We start from the raw sequence: 19,543 nt of genomic DNA, 5'->3' as shown, positions 1-19,543 counted from the left end.
GTAATTACTGACCATTTTTCTACTGGAGTTGTTTTAAGTCTAGTGATATGTATTTTACAGAGTGGTTTGAAGGTGTAAAAATGCTAGATAAATACAAAGGATTACTCGTAGCAGTCAGGAGATCGGGAGGACACTGGCACGACATGGCTGGGGCAAGGCAAATGCAGCTGTAGGCAGGTTTGCTTTCCTTGGGGCTCTGTGTGCTTTCGCGTGGATGAGCTGGAGCAGGTACGTGGCTAATGATGGGAGGCAGGTTTGGCTGATGTGTTTCTGGTGGGCCTTTGCTGCACGGATGCTTCTTTCTTTTTCAGTTTAAGTACATATTAAATATGCAATAAATCCTCTGCTCATAGAAAAATAGTAAAACAAGTGCAGTTGTCAAATGACTATATTCCTCCTAGAGTATAGAATTCTTGTTTTTTAACACTCTTGGACAAAAGCCTGAAGTATTGAATTTTTCCTTAACAGGTTTAATGTGCTGCAGGTCTTGATCCTGATTAGCTTTAATCTAGTGAAAATTAGACTTTCTCAGGAGTCAGTGCAGCTAAACTTTGGCAAAACAGCTCCGATTTCAGAAGCTTTCTGATCCCCTTCTCAGTTTGCCCAGTAGGGTTGGAGGTCCAGGATGAGAGAGCAGAATCACGGTGAGACATCATTCGCATGAGCTCCTTTTGAGTGTGTGTGTTGTGGGCTCTATGTATATACAGATGGTTCCTATCCCAAAAGGGGGCTTTCTCCAGGAATAAATAGGGTATGACTTTTTTTTATATATAGTTTTCAGTATTTGGTGTTATTTGTCTTCATTAACCTGCTGGTGACCCCGGCATGTGCCCTCAGCCGCACGCATTACATGCCAGGTGTTGGGAATTTAGCTCTTAATCTGAGAACAGAAGCAACTACAACCACAGCTGTTACCAGACAGAGTAAAAAGCTGTTTCTCTGACTTGTAAATAATATGAGTAGCCACAAGGTGTCAACCTCCACCGCTGCTGGGGAGAGCCAGCTCGGAGGAGCCCTGGCAGGAGGCAGGGTTGGCTTGGTCAGCCCGGTGCAGAGGCTCAGGTGGGAAATCCTGCTACCTGGCTTCACGTAAGTGGAGAAAATCCCTCCTTTTTTTTCACAATATGGAAAATTGCTTTTTTTTACAACCATTTTTTTTGTTTCCTTTTGATTTCCTTGATCACTTTGCACTGTAAGCTTCAGCCACGTTGACGTTCTTGTTGCCGTGTGTAGAATGGGGTCCTTGTTACAGAAAGCTTGGTATCCAAAAAGGTAGGGTTGAAGGTGGCTGGAGAGAAGTATTAGCAGTTCCACATTATGGTTGTGAGGGGTGAGTCACTGCAGACCTAGGTGCCTGTCTAGGCCTTTCGTGTGGGTTACAACACCTTGCAATTAGCCTTAAGACAGAGGGACTGATGTTCAGTCAGCTATTGGGATTATCAGGACACAGCTGGCCTGAAGCTCAAACTCTGGGAGAAGAGAGGGATTGGCTTTCTGCTGGAAAGCAGCATCTTTCCGTTCCTGTTTCAACTCCAACTTTCAGAGCTGGCTGCGAGCTGACTTGCCTTGTTAACTTTTATGATAAAAAGAAATGTGGAACCAATCAGTTGGCTGCCTTGGCATGTGTGGCCTTGTCCTGCCTGGCGTCGCAGTGCCTGGCCCAGCCCCCTGTCCTGGTGGGACCAGCAAGGGCTTGAGGGCCGGGGCTCTGACCCCCTCCCGCTTGCCCTGTGGACTGAAGTAGGCACCTGAGGTCGGATGCTGCTGCTCGGATCAGAGGTGCTGCTGGTTTTGTGGTGTTCACTTTGTGTGCCATGTCGTTTTCGTCCTCTGTCACTGCATCTTTTTTTCCTGGTCCTAGAAGAGTATTTCTGAGGCATGATAAGCCCAAGGGGGAAAAAAAATATGAAAAGACTGGTTGTATTTGCCATTTTTGGCTTTCTAGATAACTATTTCTGGACCTCGTTGTGCAGTAAGCTGCTTGATATAGTTGAACTGTTGGGTTTTACATGTCGGGCGACATCAGACTTCTTTCCCTGTTTGCCCTGTTGCTCCAGCAGCACTTTCTTGTGGATGCTGCGCTTAAACTCGGGACGCCAGGCCTAGCCTTAACTGCAGGCACGTTGTGCTTAAGTGCAATGCCTTTCTGCAAGAAAGCAATCCCGATATACCCTCCTGGTGCTCAGCAGACCTAGTCCCTGTGTGCCCCGATCAGTTAGAGGTTGAGTCTGAGGTGGAGCGCCTGGCAAACCTGTTCTGGCTGGGGAGGAGTGGCGCTTGGCTGGGAATTACTGGTGCAAGGAGGGGTGTTTGGTGCTGCTTTTCCTAAATGCCCTCATCCTTCTCGGTTCCTGGAAACACCTGGGGTGAGATTGGCAGCCGCGTTGTTCTAGGGAGTTCTGGGCTGGTTTGTTTTTTCTGAATGTATTTGCAAAAGTGATAAGTCTTCTAGACTTAGAGAGGAAGCTGAAGTAAACCCCAAGGAAAAATGTAAATGGTGCAATTATGGAGGTAATGGAAATGGAGAAGTATCTTTATGCAGCACAATGGAACAGGCAGTAATGAGGCAAAAATGCGGAGGGATAAAGACAAAAGACATTTCTTCCGGGATTAAAGTGAGCTCAAAATTGCCAAAGCCTACTAAAAAAAAAAAAAAAAAAAAAACCCGTTGTAGCATTTCTTTTCCTTTAATAAGCTGCTTTTTCTGGGAGTCCTGAGTGTTCAGATGTAGCACACTTAGTGCCTGGTAACCTAACAAAGCGCCGATTGGTGGCTCTGCAGAAAGATTTTCTTTTCCTTGTAGGTCCCTAGCCGTGAAAAGACACAAAGATCAGTTGCTTCAGAATCCTTAATTAAACACAACAAAGAAGGGCAATTAGAGCTGTGTTTCGCTCCTGGCATCCAGCGAATCTTGCAAGCCTCAAAACCCTTTTCTTCGCTCCAAGATTTATGATGGGAATAAATCATAATTATTCCTGTAATTATCAGCTGTGAGCAAACAGCAGTGGGATTTTTTTTTTTTTTTTTGAGGTCCTGAAACATGTCCAAAAGGACTTCACTAGCCTCTTTTGTCTGGTAGGAAGAAAAACAAAAACACAGGCGTGGCGATTTTCCCAGGCCTTGGCCGCCTGCCTTGCTGTCATTTCACGTCATGTCATGTCACTGCTCCCTCCCAGGTCCTGCGTGCCCGCTCGGAGCAGGCCAGCTCCCGTTGAGCTGGACTCCCTCCACGTGTGTTGTCAGAGGAGTCTTTGCTCAAAGAGCTGATCGTACAAATGGACAAAAGATGGTAGGAAAATATAAGGGGAGATGAGTGCTTTATACCAGAGATATGACCCATTGCTCCCTGTTCGTAAGACAAACGCTGGTGTTGCATCTCTGAGTGTTTCCTCCAGGGACCTCCGCTTTATCGTGGTGGTTGGATCAAATTGTGCTTACACCTAGTAAGAGATAGCAAGTTCTCCTCTTCAAGCATTTAAGGTGCTGGTGCGCGTGTGTGTTGTTTTGCCTTTGAAAACAGGGGACACAACCCGACTGCAATGACCGGGGAACTGTAATCGCACCCGAGGAAGGCTGGGCGGTGGGTCCTGCACGTGCTGGGAACCGGCGGCAGGAGGGAAAAGCTGCTGAGCAAGAATGGCAGAAAGCCACAGACCTCGGTATACTGGGCAGCATCTCCTAGTGTTTTAAAGGATTTTGGGTGGATGGTTTGGGAGTGAATCTTCCTGGGGTTGTGTGGCAATTCAGTTCCCCGAGCAGATGTGATAGACAGGGCTCCGTCAGGCTGCCTTCAGCCAGGCATCCTCTGGACCGCCTGTGCCCTTAATGTGCACGTTTCCATGTTGATGTGCTGATATGACTGCACACGTGTGCACTGAGCCAGCTTTCAGGTATATCTCACTGCAGAGCAGCTGAATCTTTGTGTTGGGGGGGTGTCTCATACCCAGTTAAAGAAATGCAGAAGCTTCCCCTTTGCAGGCAGAGGCAGAGAAGGGTATTCCCAACCTCGGCAGCAATGTGCAGGCTCCGGTCTGATTTATAGAGAAGACGGTCCCAGGGCCGCAGAGGTGTCTCCAGCCCGTCTGTGGAGGTTATTCGTTGCCACTAGATGTCCTTTCAGCCCTGCTTTCTCCCACTGCTCCTCCACCTCCAGTGCAGCCATCTGGGCTGAGCACCGCTGGCTGCGGCCCAAGCGTGGCAGGGAGACCAAAGGGCTCTCGGCCCTGCTTGGGGCCATAAGGAGAACAAGAAACACAAAATAAACCTTGCTGCTCTAACATATGAGCCTGATATCAGCAGCCTGGGTCCTTTCAGAACTCCTTCTGGCCTCGCACAGCTTTGTCTTGTGTAGGGCTGATTAATATAGACATGGATGCTTTTGAAAGTGGCAAAAAACAACTTCTGCATTTGTGCTGGGTGTTAAATGCTTTGATACCTGTAGTATGAATAAGGGACTATTATTATATCAGTGTTCAGAGTCCTTGGTGGGATTACCACCACCCAGGCAGGTGATGCCCAGGCACATTGAACATCACCTAACTGAGGTGATGGTCTAAGGAAGCAACTGGGGGGAGGGAGGGGATTAAAAAAATCAGTTTTGCAGGAGGAAATGATGAAGCAGACTTGTGCATGTGTTTAGCTGATGTGTCTCTATGAAATGACAGCCTGAGTACATGTATGGGTGAGGTCCAAGAGATGCAGGCCCAGCCCCATGGCCCGACTGAAGCTTTGAGCTCCTTGGCCTGGGAGGGAGGTGATGGGGGATGACTCACTCAGGTGCTCTGATCTGCCCTTTCTGACTATAGAGGAGCCTAGAGGGGCGAGTCAGCCAAATGCAGTCGCAAAAGCTGGGTGCTGTGAACACCCTCATGTGTGTCCTTATCTGCTGGGTGGGAGTACAGGAGCCGGTACTGGTCTGCATGTTGCATAATGCTCTCGCGCAGCTTGAGGAGAGCTTGCAGCTGCAGACTGCTTATTGCCCAGGTAATGACAATAGCAGCCGCTCTTCTGGGGTGGGTTATGTCAGGTAAAGGAATTACGGAAAGTCCTTTCTGGAGTGGTTTGCCAGAATGAGGCATGTGCTGGTTACAAGCGTATCTGTGGGCTCATGGGGTCTGGCCTTTCCAGGCAAACTGAGCACCCTCCAGGAAGCGCTTAGTACTTTGCAGTTTGGGATCAAAGGGAAACGAAGAAATAATAGACGCAGAATATTTTTGATATTGTAAGCAAACGCTGGGTCAGCGAGAGCTGCTAACAGCTCCCCACAAATACTTATATATACTTCCATCTGGGACCACACAAGCCAACCTACTGAAAGAAACAAATGGAAAGAGCAGAAATCCCAATAGGAATGCTGTGAACGGAAAACTTGGAGTGCCACAACTTACAGCCATGCTGCAATGAAGCTGGCATGGCTGCGACTTTCAAACCTGGCTTCCTGAGGTTCTGGATCTGAAGTCCAAACGGAGCCAACAGCCAAAAACAGTGTGTGTTTTTTTTCTCTCTCTTTTATTCCCCCTCCAGGTGTTGAGCACTCAATCAGTGAAGTCTGATTCTGTGCACATCTGGATTTAAATGTGCCACTTTTTGGAAGCTGGCTTTGGAGAAAATGACTGTTTAATGGCAAGTGCATTTTGGAGAATGCAAGCTCTGCCTGAGCTTCAACAAAAGCCGGTTAAGAGAAGCTGGATTGTATGGAAAGCTCTTACCTGTGGGACAGGCACAGCTTGGTCCCCCTTTGAGTGGGACTCTCAGCTGTGAAGGGCTCTGGGGGTGGTGGTGGTGGTGTTTGCTCCAGTTTTCTATGAAGGTGGATCCAAATGAAGCCAGTTCTGGCATTGTTTTATTAGCTCAGTGGGCATTTATCTTGGAATATTGTCCCAGACCTCCAGAGCGGGACTCTGGAATGACCAGGGAGAAGAAACCCCCAAAGGCTGCTCTGATTGCTTTAACACCAGCCCCACGTTTGCTCTGACAGCCCTGTGCTGTGGGAGCTTTTGTGCAGTCCGAACGTGGTCGGAAAAACTCTTCCTTCGCGTAGCTCACCAGCAAGGTCCCGGGGCTTGATTTAAGGAGCTCTGGGGGAGCTGGGGCATGGCAGACACCTGGACGTGCAGGTCTGGAGAGGGAGCGAGAGCACCGGGACGTTGAACGCAGACCCCCGAGCAGCTATCGCTTGTTAATAAACTTTTGGCCATTGCTGACCTAGACCATATATGAACAAGTGAAAGGCAAGTGGTGAAAGGATCTGTATAACATTACTAATCCCATGTACGCTCTCACTGAAAAGGCAAGGCAGGTTTCCCTGCTGTTGTTGTGTCCTTTCACTGCAGCTGCTTGATTTACCCTCGTGCTCTTATTAAAATCGAACCTGATAGCGTAATTACTGAACGCAGCCGGTGATACGCGATGCCGGAGGGCAGGGTGGGGAGAGGCAGGCATTGTCTGCAGGGCTCGTCTGGCCAGTTTGCTCCGTCACTGAGTGCTCCGGGCTTTAGCGCTCCGGAGCTCGGCTTTGCAGGTAGCATGGGGGGAAAGTGGTTCCTGATGGGGCTCCCTGGAAGCTTTGTTGAAGGGTTTGCATCCTGGTTACATAGCGTAGGTGCTTGAGTAAAGGCACTGGGGATCAGCTGGGCTGTGGCCGGAATGCAAAAGCCAGGTATGCTTAAACTAAAGCCTGGTTTGGCTTTTGGTTGCCTCTGAGTGGGGAGGGCAGGGTCTTCGGGCAGCTCGCTCGGAGCAGAGGTGGCTTCTGCACTCCATTGCCATGCTCCGGCCAAGCCGCCGCATCCGCGTTGCTTCCCACGAAATCCCCTGGGATGAACCTGCGGGTTCACCATGCTGGCGGGTGCAAGCAGTGGGACCGAGCTGCCCCAGAGCTGGCCAAGTGTTCGGGCTGCTGGTGACCGGGGAGCAGTCCGGGCTGGCTCGTGCGTGTTCAGAGCATCCCTCAGCGGCTTAGGTTTTCACTCCCGAAGTAAGAATTTATGGTCTGTATTTATGGGAGGTGAGACTGTGGTCTCGTGTGGCCTTGCAACCTGCAAATTTGCTGGGAAAAGCAGAACCAACCTTCAGGTTGTTACCAAATCTAGGTGGGGGAGTTGCCTATATATATATATATATATATATATACACACACGTGTACATATCCCTATATACATACATATGTATGTATATATGCACATTTAAAAAACCATATTAACAAAGCATGTTTCAGTCTGCAGAAAAGCAGCTGATGTTTCTAACGTGTAACAGTTATGTCCCGAGATGCCGTTTCCTATTACAACTGCGGTATCACGAAGGGTAGCGGATGCTCCTCCTGCTTCTGGGAACTTAAACCTGCCTGGAGCTGTGGTGTAAGAGGCTTTCAAAAACAGGCTCTGTCAGTTTTTCCCCTCTTTGTGATTTAAATCACAGTTTCCAGCAGTGATTCTGTGCTGAGGAAAGATCTCAGGTTAATTGGAATGGTTGTATTGAAAAAATGATTTTTTTCTTCAGACTCTCATTCCAGCAAGGGGAAAAAAATTTTGATTTCCTTTATGCCAGTTTTCCCTGGTTATTTGGGTCTGGCAGCCAAACCCAAAGCTAAGTCATTTGTATGGACTGTATTCTGCTGAAGTGTGAATCACGGTATTGAATTCGGGCAACTATTTTACGCAGTATTCCCAGTGAAGTGTTAACCATATCTTGTGCAATTGTATCAACACTCTTCCAGGAAATACATTGCCTAGTAGCAGTTAAGTAAATAAACTTTCTTGAAGTTGGTATGTTGAAATCAAGTCTTCTACTGGTCTCATTAAAGTATGAGTTGAGAAATGACTCTGCTGCATTTCTGTGTGTAGCACAAGGGATGATTGCAATGGGCTGATGGAGTCGCTGGTCCAGGTGGAGCATGGGGCTGAGATGGGAAACCCTGTTCGGCTTTGCCCTAGGTGAACCTGGGAATTTGCACCTGTGTGCAAAGCGAGAATGCCCTAACGTGGATTACTTGTATTAGGGCATATCTTTCTCGATACTAGTTGCTTGGGACTATTGCACTTGGTAAAACTAAGCAAATGTCAGCTGGATGGTGATGAGAGGGGCAGCTTGGGGAGCACACGGGTCTGGGTTTGCCTGTGGTTCATGTGCCCAGTCTAAAGCAGCGGTTTGGAGTTGATATCCCCAGAGGCTTAATTTCTTTAATATCCTGGGATCTATCTTAAGCTTTTTATTAAAAAGAAGTTCTTAGCTCCATCCGTATGCAGAATGTGAAAATATTTTGAAATCTAATAGCTGTTTCTCCTTCAGCTCTGCTGGAGTATTAGCTCCGTAAATAAGCAGGTCTCTTAAGGAATTTATTTTCACTGTTACTGAGTAGAAAACATCTCCTTCAAGGGCTGATATCTGATATTCCAGCACTCCAGGAATAGGTGCATGCCAAAAAGTAGATCTGTGGAAGGAAATTAACTTTTTTTTCCTGCCTCCCCAATACGTGGGCATGGGAAAAACACGATGAGCGGCGCATCCACTGTATATCACAGCGGGAGCGTGCCCCTTTCTGTGCTAAACTCGGCACAGAAACCACCTGAACTGGAGAAACCCCTTCAGCTGAGATCGGGTGCTGCCTGGATTTTATCCCGTAGCTGGCTGTCGGGAGAGCTGTGATCTCTGCAGCAGCCCGGCGCAATGCTGGGAGCAGCGGGGAAAGGAGAAGGATGCTGCTCGGAGGATACCAGGTGGCTTTAATGCATTTAAACTCTTGCTGCTTTTACAGCCCCATCTGTGACTTTTCTTCCAGCAGAGCAGGGCGTGAGGCATTTTGACTGGTTGTGCACAGAAACCGGCATTAGTGCAGTAACGCTGGGGGAGCGAAGGGGTCGTCTAGGAGTTGTGCAGGTGTTTTGCTGGGTGCAAAGCCCATCCTCTGGGCAAGGGCAGACACCGCAGTGGAAGAGGCGAGTAAGACTGGGACTTCTTTGTTGTCTGACTTCCCTAATTTAACTGAGATGATGTACAAATCACTGCATTTTATTTGCCTTTTATATATGGATGTGGGGTGGTTGATCTATATTTATTTAACATAACGCTTGACTGGTGGCTATATGCACGTGGCATAGCTGCTGTTTATGTAATAAGATTCTGCAGTATCTGGGTACAGTCCAAATCCTAAAATGAGAAAGTGTTAAACAGAACCAGAATAACACTTTCTAATCCCAATGGGAGCAAGCTGCCATGTCTCCAAATCACCTTCTCTGATGCAGTGTTTTCCCAAAGCCAGTTCAGCCACCAAAAAAAACCCTCATAACGAATGGCTGGAGTTTTGTGATGGCTTAAGAAAATTTAAGAGCTCTTGTCAGTTTTTTTAAATATATTTTTATTATTTTTTTCATTTGTCTTAGAAAGAAATATGAAATCTGCATGCAACCTTCTAAATATTTCAAACATTTAAATAGCATATGATAATTTAGCAGTACAGTACATTATACAGAAAGGTAATATAGGGAGATTTCCTATAGTGTATTTACAAATGAAAAGGTAGTTTTGTTATTTTATTTTAAAAAGAGGAATGCACTGCTTAACATTGAAGTATTACATTCAAAATAATGAATATGTTGTATTGGCTAAAACACAGATAGATATGTTTACCCTATCATATTTTTCATAAAAAGGTACCTTTTAAAGGTTTTTTTGCTACAAATCTAGGAAATCATACACAATAGTCTCGAAGCTTAAAATGTCTCAGTACTGAAGCTGCAAACTTTCCGTAAGAGCTTCAAGTGGAGAAAAAAGAACCAACGTTTTTAGTGATAAAAATGACCTAGAAGTGCTTTCTAGCGTACACAACGTTACATGGGATACGTGGTGCACGTCCCCTTGCAGCAAGACCCCAGGTCGTCAAAGAAGCGATGCTCATCTTCCTTTGACCGTGTGCTACAGGACCTCCTTTCTGCAGCTATCGCCGGCTGCGTTTCAGAGGCGTTTTGCCCAGCAAACCAGTCTTTGGTCCCTGGTTTGTCCCGCTGTGGCGGAGGCTGCAAACGTGACAAACGACCACAGCACCGAAGCTCTCCCAGCGCGAAAGGGTGAGGGACACAACTGTATAATACCTTTACAAACAGCAACATCTGTCTAATGAGCTTATAAAGCTCGATTGCAATCATAGTGAAGTATGAATGAATAACAATAAAAAAGACCTCTTTAAAATGAAAAGCATGAGTTTTCCCAGTCTCGGTACAAAGCGGACAGGTATGAAATCTGAAGTGCAAGAGATGCTTATGAAATCTGGAAGCCTTTTGCACACGGCTATAAAATGTAAAAACTGACCCTTGGTAAAAAGTGCTTTATAATAATATAGAATTTGTGTCTTATGTCTGTGAGAGAAATAATCTTCTGCAGAGTCCAGTCCTATGTCAGCCAGGAGAGTCTGGTCCATTCCTCGAGCTGCTTCCTTCTACTCTTCGTAAACCCTGGAGAGAAGGAAAGCCAAGAGCAGGCTGTTTATTTTAACAGGGAGCGAAACAGCCCCCCTCCAGATCATTAAAAACTAGAAGCCAAATTTTTAAACTTTGCTTAAGTAAATTGGGAAGTAAATGACTTCAGCGGAGTGGCCAGGTTCCTACCTGTGACGTGGGTCGGAGCAGGGGCTTTGAATTTGCCCTCTCGGCTCCTTTTGGGTCTGCTGGGGGCAACAGACTCGACCGTGCTCAGGATTACTGGGACACGTAAGATTAGGAAATCTGCATCCAATAATACACTTTAACCACTGGAAAATCCCTACTTCACATACAAATGTTGAAGGATATCACGAGCTTTGCATTTGAATTAGAATATATTCTATATTCGGAATACCTGACATGTTTTGAATAATATTAATCTAGTTTGCATCCTGAGAAGACAACCTGACAGTACTGTTTTCCATAAAACTGCTGAAAAAAACTGGCTGTACAGGTTCTTCGGGTGAAAGTGGCCTTCCCCAGCATGGGGAAAATGAGGGGCAATGCTATTTCGGGGAGAAGACTCATGTTTGTGCTGCATTTGGCTTTAAAAGTCGTTGGCTTTTCCTGGGGAGCAATTCAGCGCTCAGGGTGGGCACAGCTAGCACTGAAGGCACTGACAAATTGTTTATTTTATTTTATTTTTTGTGAGGACTAGTTTTAATTTGGGTTCTTTGTCCGTTTGATTGCAACGAGCCTTGCGGGTAGCCGTTTCCCTGGCTGTCCCTCGCTGCAAAGGGGTGTGATGATGGATGGAGGAGGCCAGGAGGAGAGCAGCAACCCTCTCTGGGTCTCCTGGCCCTGAGAGATGCCTCGCCCTCACATGACTTCTTTCCTCCAGCTCTGAAGCTGGAAGGGATTTCCTGAAGCAGGGTGCTGACTGCGTGCTGCTTTGTTTATTAAGGCAACTGCTATATGAAATGCAGTCATGAATATTGCAAATGCAGGGAAGTGCAGGAGAGGCTTAGGGCAGGGAAGTGCAGGAGAGGCTTAGGGCTGGGCAGAGGCAAAGAAGTAAAATGCCGGGGGTTGCGTTGCCTCTGGTTTGCACACCCCAGGCTGGTAGCCGAGGCTGCGGGGCCGCCCCAGCTGGCCTGGGCTCGTTGTCCCTTCTCTGCTTCTCCTGTCCCCTGGCCACCTCTGCAGCAGAGATGGTCCTTGTCGCCCCTCGGGATGACAGGGGAACCTTGAGCTGGCTTTCTTTGTTGCAGAAGGATGGAGCTGGGTTGTGCTTCGTGCAGATGCTCTTTCCTGGACGTTGGCTAACGCTGGGTCTCACGTGGGTGGCCTCCCCACGGAGGGGTCTGGAGGGCTTCCCGCAGCCCCAGGCGCTTCCCGGCAGGCCGACAAGGCTGCACGCGGGTGCCTGAGTCTGGGGCACGGCCCTGGACCCAGTGCCAGGGGTGACTTCTCATTGCATCTCCCAGGGCATGTTTATGCTCGGAGTAAAATACCCTTCCTTCTTCCCAACATCTTTTAGTGCCCAGCTGTGGATTGAGGGAAGCTAGATCGTTCCCACCTCCCTGCCTTGCTTCTCCTATTCATTATTTCTGCCGAGATTCACGGAAAGATTTACCCCAATATTCAAGGGACTTTAAAGGCTCAGAAGAAACACGTGGTTCTCCCTGGGAGGTGGTGGGAGTTGGGCAGCTCCCCTTAATTATAGATGGAAACATCACCACCAGCATTAACCAACAGGAATTCGTATTTCTCTTCTAGTTATGATGGGCGTGTGTTTATTTAAAAAACCAAATGAACAAAACCCCTCCATGCAAGGGAGAAGATGGCAGTGCATCTTACCAGCAAGTTGCTGTTATCCTGGGAATGATATGGTGGTTAAAACTGGCAAAGATCTGTTGTCAGAAATTGAAGGCTTTGAGATGTTATGATTAAAATGTGACCTGAAGTAGGGCAGTCTCTTCCCAGCTCTGGCTTTCTTACGTGTGACTGTGGAAGTAATTTAGCTTTTTATCCTGGCTTTTTAACCATAAAAGGGAGGTGAGCACATGTAAGTGAGAACATCAGCTGATAAACAGTCTAACAGAAAATAATTACTATTTATAGCCATAACAGCCTAATCCTGAGCCCTGCATGTGGAGGGAAAGAAACTGCATCAAGAATATCCATTTATAATTGCGATTAAGGAGCGAAACAAGTCCTCTGTGCTGAACGGTGCATTTGCAGTATGCAAAACAGGGGGTCTCCAAGTCTGAACACCGTTAGCTGTCTAGCTTGCCACCAAGATTTCCCCCCTCCTGCTGAGATCGTTTAAAACAGACCCTGAGATGGATGTGCTAATTGGCGCTGGGGGATGTTGGCTCTTTGTCCGGCATTTCCTCCGGCACGGTCGCGGCAGCAGCCCTGTCGACCGAGCCGTCCCGCGGGAAGCGTTGCCGTTCGCGGCGAGGACGGACCTGGCTGTGCTCTCTGCCCGCAGAAGCGGAGGGATGTCCCACCGCATGCACGGACGCTTACCTGCCCTTCTCTTTCCATACTCGGTACCACTTCAGCAGCCGCACCGTGTTCTGGCGCTTGGGGTTCAAGCAGTGCTGCTGCTCGCCTCGCACCCGCGTCCACAAAGTGACACTGCAAGGGAAAGTTGGGATATCATGTTACGGGAGTCACGGGAACGAAGCCCCCTTCGTTGGTCAGTGGCTTTACTTCTTAAAAAGCCAAGGGGCTCTGCTTTGCTCTGACTCCAGGTAACTCCAAAAACGGTTATGAGACTTTCACCCAGGCAGCAATGGGAGGACTTTCATGTTGCGTTTTATGGAAGATGTCCACGTTTGCTGTAATAATGTTGGACCAGATCCTCAGCTGTTATGAATCAATACAACTCTGGACAACATAGCACTGTGCTAAGTCATACCAGATGAAGACCTACCCATTATTTTTAATCAGTGGGTTTGCTCTGCTGTCTGTTAGATATTTTCTTTTGAGTTTAATAGCTGATTTAATTAGGGTTCATTCAGGCAATTACAAAGTCTTTGCACAAGGAGATGGTTCCCTTAGCATCAACAGTGCTTCAACCAAGAGAAAAGATTAGACCTGGATTTCTTTTGGTTTTTGTGGTCAGCAATATTTTGAATGCTTGCATGGGATAAGATTCTTGGTGGCCGGAAGGGCTGGCTCTGAGCACGTCAGGGCAGGCAGACACGGGGCCTTCAGCCTCCTCAGATCAGCCTGTTTCTGCTGTCCCTGCCGGCAGTGGCAGCCTTGGTGTCCCTCCTCATCAGACAGGCTGGGAGGGAAAACACGGCAGAGGTCTTCCCATCTAGATAGGCTTCCTCCCAGCATGTTTAGTGACACCATCACCATTAAGCACCGGTTGGTCTTGCAACAACCAGGCTATGAGAAATCTGGCAGTGCTCTCCAAGAGAATGGCTTTCCAGAGAAGTCAAAATTGGTATCACTTCTCAGGGCTCAAAATCAACAGGTTCTCTATTTTTCTTATTTTGTGATTAACCCTTCTGTTTTTCTTACTGGAACTGTTCATTTTCTGGAAATACCATCCGTAACAGGGAAACAGTTTTCAGTTTAACTAAAACACTACACTGGAATCTTTAAAATACTGCTAGAAACATCAATGAAATGGTAGCAAAACTCAGAAATATCTGCTCATACTGATGGCGCTTCTGTGATTTGGTTTAAAAAGGGGCTGTTTACCTCTAATACCAAAAGTGCCCTGCAAACCTTTTCAGCTTGTGCTACTCACCAGTGTGCAGGGGGCATGCCTTGCTTTTTCCTTGGAGGTGAAATGCTCTAAGGCGCTAGTGTAAGCTTAGCTAAGGGTCTCGCTATGTTTTTTGCGGTGTTGTACAATGGTGCTTTTCCATGCAATTAAGCTTCTTCCCTGCTCTGCTTCTCCACTCCATCTCCAACAGGCGTCAATTAATGTCACCAAAAGATGAGACATTACTTTCTGCATTATTTTTGGGGAGGCTGTGGCCCTTTCCTTGAAGCCTGGGAAAGCTGTGCAAGGCCTCCAGGAGTCTACGCAGCTGCAGGTATCGGGAAGGGATGGTCACTGTTCAAACGCAGACCACCTCTGCTTCAAAGGTGTCCTCAGTCAGCTCCTCTGGGGATCAGTGTACATCAGAAAGGAAGTTTTCCTGTAGCTTTGAAAAGCTATAGCAAAACCAAGTCTCTGTCGAAGGCACAAGGCATGCAAGTTTTAAGGAACTCAAGGTCAGTGCAAAGTTCCTTCATGTAGCAGCCACCTTCTCGGCTGTGGCTGTTCCTGCTTGCAGGCACTGTGTGATGCAAGAACTTGGCTTGGGCTTCTCCTCTGACACAGCGTAGAGGGTATTTCCAGAAAGTGATGGACAAGCTAAATCGCAGGGAGGAGCAGAAATGCTCCTACAAAGCAGGAAACCCTAATTTTGCACCATAAGAAGTGAATAAGGACAATTCTGGATTTATCTAACCAGGAGATGTGTGGCGTGCTTCTCAGGTGAACAACGGGGCTCTTCTTGGGATGAGATGTGCTGCTTTGGTGCCAGGCGTGGCATTTGTGCTTTGGTGCTTTATCACTTTTCTGGTGAAGGAATAGCTTCACTGTCATTGATATATCTTTTAGATTTCCTAAGAGACCTGAGGGCATCTGCTCCCTTCAACACATGAAATCATTGTGCACCACTTTTTCGCTGGGGCCTCGTGCCGTGTTGTGGGATGATGCCAGCAGGAGACCAGACAGCAGGGTGGGTGTCCCAAGGGCAGTGCGTGGGGTCCGTATGTCTGTGGTTCCTGGGGCTGCAGCACATGGGTGGGGGCTCTGGCTTTATGGGGCGCCCCAAGCTACGCTGTCTTGGCTCTTGGGGATGCTGCGTTGTGCCCCGGGCACGCTGCCTGCTTGTTAGGCTGAGAAACCATTACGTGCCTAAGAGTAGCTGCTGTGGGAGCTGTTATCCCAAGCAAGGAGTTGTCTGGATGAGTTGCAAGGAGATCTCTGGGGATGGAGAAGGGGCTGAAGCCCCTGTGCTCTCATCTCTGCTGCGCTCCTTCCTGCAGGATTCCCGTGTCCCATATCTGCCCCAGCCAGTCTCGCCCCGACAGCTCCCTTCTCCTGGGGCCAGGGCTGTGTGTAGGAGGAGTGGGTGGGTTTGGATCCTTTCAGGGAGAAAGAATTAAACCTTCTCCCCTATTTTCTTCTGCTTTTCCTCACTGGGGGGATGTGACTACTGCCTGATGGAGCAGACCGTGAATCTTGACAGATTTTGACTAGACCACGGACTCAAGTTCAGCTTTTGCCCAGGATTGTGGTTCTTCCTAGGGGGGTTATGTCCTAAGATGAATTCCTTCCTAAACTGCACTGAAGTACCTGCTTCTTCTCTGCCAAACATCACTTATCTCTTTTTGTGTGGAAGAAAGATGATATGAGAGCTTTAGAGGAGAGTAGGAGGAGAATGAGCTGCTTGAACTCATTTTAGACAATCAACCCAGCGACAAAAACTCAGTTGCAGGAATTTAGCTCTTCTGTGCCTTTTCCCGAGACTCCAGCATCAATTGGTTCTCTGAATATTAATTTAAACTTGTTTTCAGTACTGACTTCAGACTCTACCGTGGTAGCCTGGAAAGGCACCGATGCCGGTGTACGAGCCTTCCCCTGGCCCTTGTTCCCCGTGGGCGTAAGCAGGAGCGATCCTTCCCGGCAACGCGAGAGTTGTGGGACAGCTCTGTCCCAGGAGCTGGGTGCAAACCCGGAGCATCTCCCTTCTCCTGAATAACATTACTCTGAATTTGCATAGCTGCCCAGCAAGTCTGGCTGGAACAGCAGCCCGCTCTCGCAAGGCATTTCGGCGCGGGCTGAAGCAGTTCGGATGCTTTCCTGACTTTCTGATTGAAAGCAAAAAGTTGCATTAATGAGGTTTATTTTCTCCCTGTGCATTCCCCTCCCTCTTGGCCGCCAAGCCTGGCCCAGCTGCTTTTGAGCAGATGTCTCTCCTAGACCTAGCCTAGAAAAGCCCGTTATTGTTTTCCTGACAACGCTTTGCCATGCAGCCTCTGTTGGCATCCTGCTCTGGGGGAAACGCTCCCGCTCGCTTCCCAGACAACAGTCGAGCCTTCCAGGCACGGAGGGAAATCTCGAGCAGCAAATTCTTGCATTGCTTTCACGCTGCTGCAGCGCTTCCGCTGCTTTTGTTAAGGCCAGGTGATTGGCATGAGATAGGAAACCGCCCGGCTGCACCCGGGAGCGAGCACGAGGGTGCCCTTTCCAGGGGGTGGGACGCAGACACAGATATCGGCGCTGCGTCGCCTGGGGCTCCTTCCCAGGCAGAGGGCAAAACGGTGGTGATTCAATCCCCTGCAAGAGGTCAGTGCTGTTTATTTAAGATGTTTGCTTGACGTGTTTGCGCCCAAATGGCTGGTGCGGGATCAGAAGAGTTGGTGCCCCCCTGTACCATACTTGTGCTATTTAAAGGTCAGAGCAAACAAAGTAAAACGGCAGCAGGCTGATTCGTGGGACCGATTCAGACGGGGATGCTCCAGATGCAGATGATCTGGTCGGGTTGCTGCTGGCCGGTTCTGGCTGCAAAGGGACGGGCGCGATGCTCCCCGGGCTAAATGCTGCTCTTGGTTATGCTGGTGTAAACGTGGAGGGTCTCGAGTGAGGCCAGCACGCTCTGTCCCTGCTGTCTGCTGAGTCCGGCCGTTCATGTCGGAGCGGGCAGGATCAGTGCCTCCTTGTTTGTGCTGGTCAGCTGAGAGCACACTCTCTCGGGACCCATTTTTCCCCTCTTAGATGACACAGTTGGGTGCAGTTTTGGCTGATCTGCCCTTCAGGGTGTTACTCGGTCCCGTGGGTGGGCTGGTGGTTTGTGTGCGATCTTAAGGTATCCAAAACAGGACAGGAAAAGAATCGCAGATCAGCCGTATTTGAGATGGGGGGGAAAGCGCTTCTCTTGAACCAGTCACCAGCGATGTCAAAGATCCCCCTGCCTGCCTCATTTCGGCTTCTCACTGCATCTCTTTGGGGTTTCGCTGCAGTGTTAGTCATCGCTTCGCGGTGAGGCTAGGAGGAAAGTGTTTTCTTCTGCACTAGGTGATCCCATGAAATGCCAGGAGATTGCTTTGGCACAGTGTAGGCAAAAATTTGACTGGTTAGGGTAACTCTTCCTTGCAGAAACCACCATGGACCAAATCCTGCTCTTGTGTTTACTCTGCATGTCCCAAATAACTTGAGTAAATTGTTCTGGATTTTATATCGGGCAGCTTGGAGTAGAATTTGGTCCCTATCTTCAGCTGAACTAATGATTAGCCTTTTATTACTATCTGTTTCATAAGTATTTCTCTGAGCAGGCAACTATGTTGAAAAATGATAGCTGGGTTTTTGTTCAGATTTGCACTTATTACATCTAATATAGCAAATGGTTATTGCAGGAAATCAGCATGGCAGGGCATGATAAAACCGAAGAACAAAGAGGGAACTTGCAATGTAGGGTAATGCAACTGAGCTGATAGGAAAGCAAAAAAGAAGGAAAAAAATGTAGTAAAACTTACATGATCATCTCTTCCACGCAGAAGGGGTACCTCGGCTTTATTTCCAGCTTCCGTACATTAGAGAATCGTATTTTAGGGCCTTTTCTTGAACATTTGCACTTTACTCCTACAAGAGAAAGCACTTACTCACGCGCCTGCAAAGCCTCCCGCATACCAAGCGTCCCTTCCCTGGCAGCATACGTGTGCGTACGAGCTTCGGTTCGATCTTGTGAGCCTTGGCAGAAAAGCTGAATTTCCTAGTGCTGTTGAGCTTAACAGTAATATTTTCTCTTATCCCAGAAAAATATAGTAGCTCCCTGAGAAATGTTTTAGAGCACCGAGGCTCGCGTTCGGAGGCTTAGCCAATATGATGCTTTTTAAAGTGCACCTGCTGTGATTAATGTAATTATTTTTAACAGAAGCAAAATGAAAGAGTCAAACTCACTTTAAACTGAATAAGCAAATGCAATTCTTAGTTATTTTCTCGTTTCACTTGTTTCTCAATTAGAATTTGTAGGACTTGAAGTCACTTCTAATTTTTTTTTCTTCTCACGGGTGCTCTGATGCCTTCTCAGCCATTCAAAAGCCTTTTTTTTTTTTTGCCATTTTTATACATAAAATACACACTGGTAAATTCGGTGAAATTCATGCTAACCCATCAAATTAAAGTCTGCTCTATTTTCTACGAAAACCACCACCAATTTAAAGGAGACATTTGAGTCATGCTCCTGAAAAAGGGAGACCGCGCTGTGGTCTCTCGGACCGTGCGTTTGGGCTGCTTGGCTAGCAATAGCGGGACAACTTTGTCACTTAAAATTACCTTTAAAAAAAAGCTTGCGGCTACCTTGCGCCCCAGGGTCAATGCATCACCCTTCCCCGGGTGCGGTGGGATGCGAAATCCTCCCCGGGTCTAGTCCGAGGCCGAACAAAGATTACGGGGAAAGGGAAAAATTGGGGAAGGCAGGTTTGGGTGGGAAGAGGTGGAATGAACTAACTCACCTTCCGCGCTGGCTAAGCACATGGCGATGAACAGCAGGAGCAAAGCCGCTGTCAGGAGCTTCATGGTGGGACCGGGGGGGTCGGGGGTGTCGGCGCTGCCGCCGCCGCTGCGCGCTCTGCCGCTCGCCGCCGCCTGTCCGCCTTTAAAGCCGCTCCCGCTGCCCCGGCTCCCACTCATTAATATGCAGAGCAGCCCGGCGGCTCGCTGCCGCTTCCCAGCCCCGGGAGGGAGGCAGCGAGGGAGGGGACGGGCGGGTCGGGCCGGCCCCGGGGACGGACGCGGCGCCCCGGCGGCAGCGGGGCTCGGGCGGCTGCCGGGGGCGGCAGCGGCGCCGCTCTGCAGGGCAGCGCCGGGCAAGGGGGGCGGGGGGGGGGGAAAGAAAGAAAGAAAGAAAGAAAAAGGCACGGTTGGAAAGAGCGAGGGGGAAGCCAGAGCACCGCGGAAATCCCCGCTCGTCTTGACAATTAGGTGTGCTGAAATTTCACCTGGTGAGGAAGGCGACCTGCTTGCTTTAACGTGGTTTCCCAGCTCTCCTGGGTTTCCAGCTCTAAAGGAAACTTTAGTGAATTAAATAGGGATCCTTTTTTTCCAA

General features: G+C 48.4%; 1 protein-coding gene across 1 annotated transcript; it reads right to left on the bottom strand.

The window, feature by feature from the left end:
* Positions 1–9,328: 9,328 nt before the first annotated feature.
* On the bottom strand, positions 9,329–19,114 carry CXCL14 (C-X-C motif chemokine ligand 14). Its single transcript, XM_026118286.2, has 4 exons — positions 18,951–19,114; positions 17,973–18,078; positions 12,948–13,058; positions 9,329–10,445 (listed from the first exon to the last, which is right to left on the bottom strand). The coding sequence occupies exons 1-4, from the start codon at positions 19,012–19,014 to the stop codon at positions 10,430–10,432; spliced, it is 297 nt and encodes a 98-aa protein (XP_025974071.1). The 5' UTR covers positions 19,015–19,114; the 3' UTR covers positions 9,329–10,429.
* Positions 19,115–19,543: the final 429 nt, after the last annotated feature.

This window comes from Dromaius novaehollandiae, chromosome 15 (genome assembly GCF_036370855.1).
Source record: "Dromaius novaehollandiae isolate bDroNov1 chromosome 15, bDroNov1.hap1, whole genome shotgun sequence".
NCBI lineage: Eukaryota > Metazoa > Chordata > Aves > Casuariiformes > Dromaiidae > Dromaius > Dromaius novaehollandiae.
This window is presented reverse-complemented; position numbering and strand designations above follow the sequence as displayed.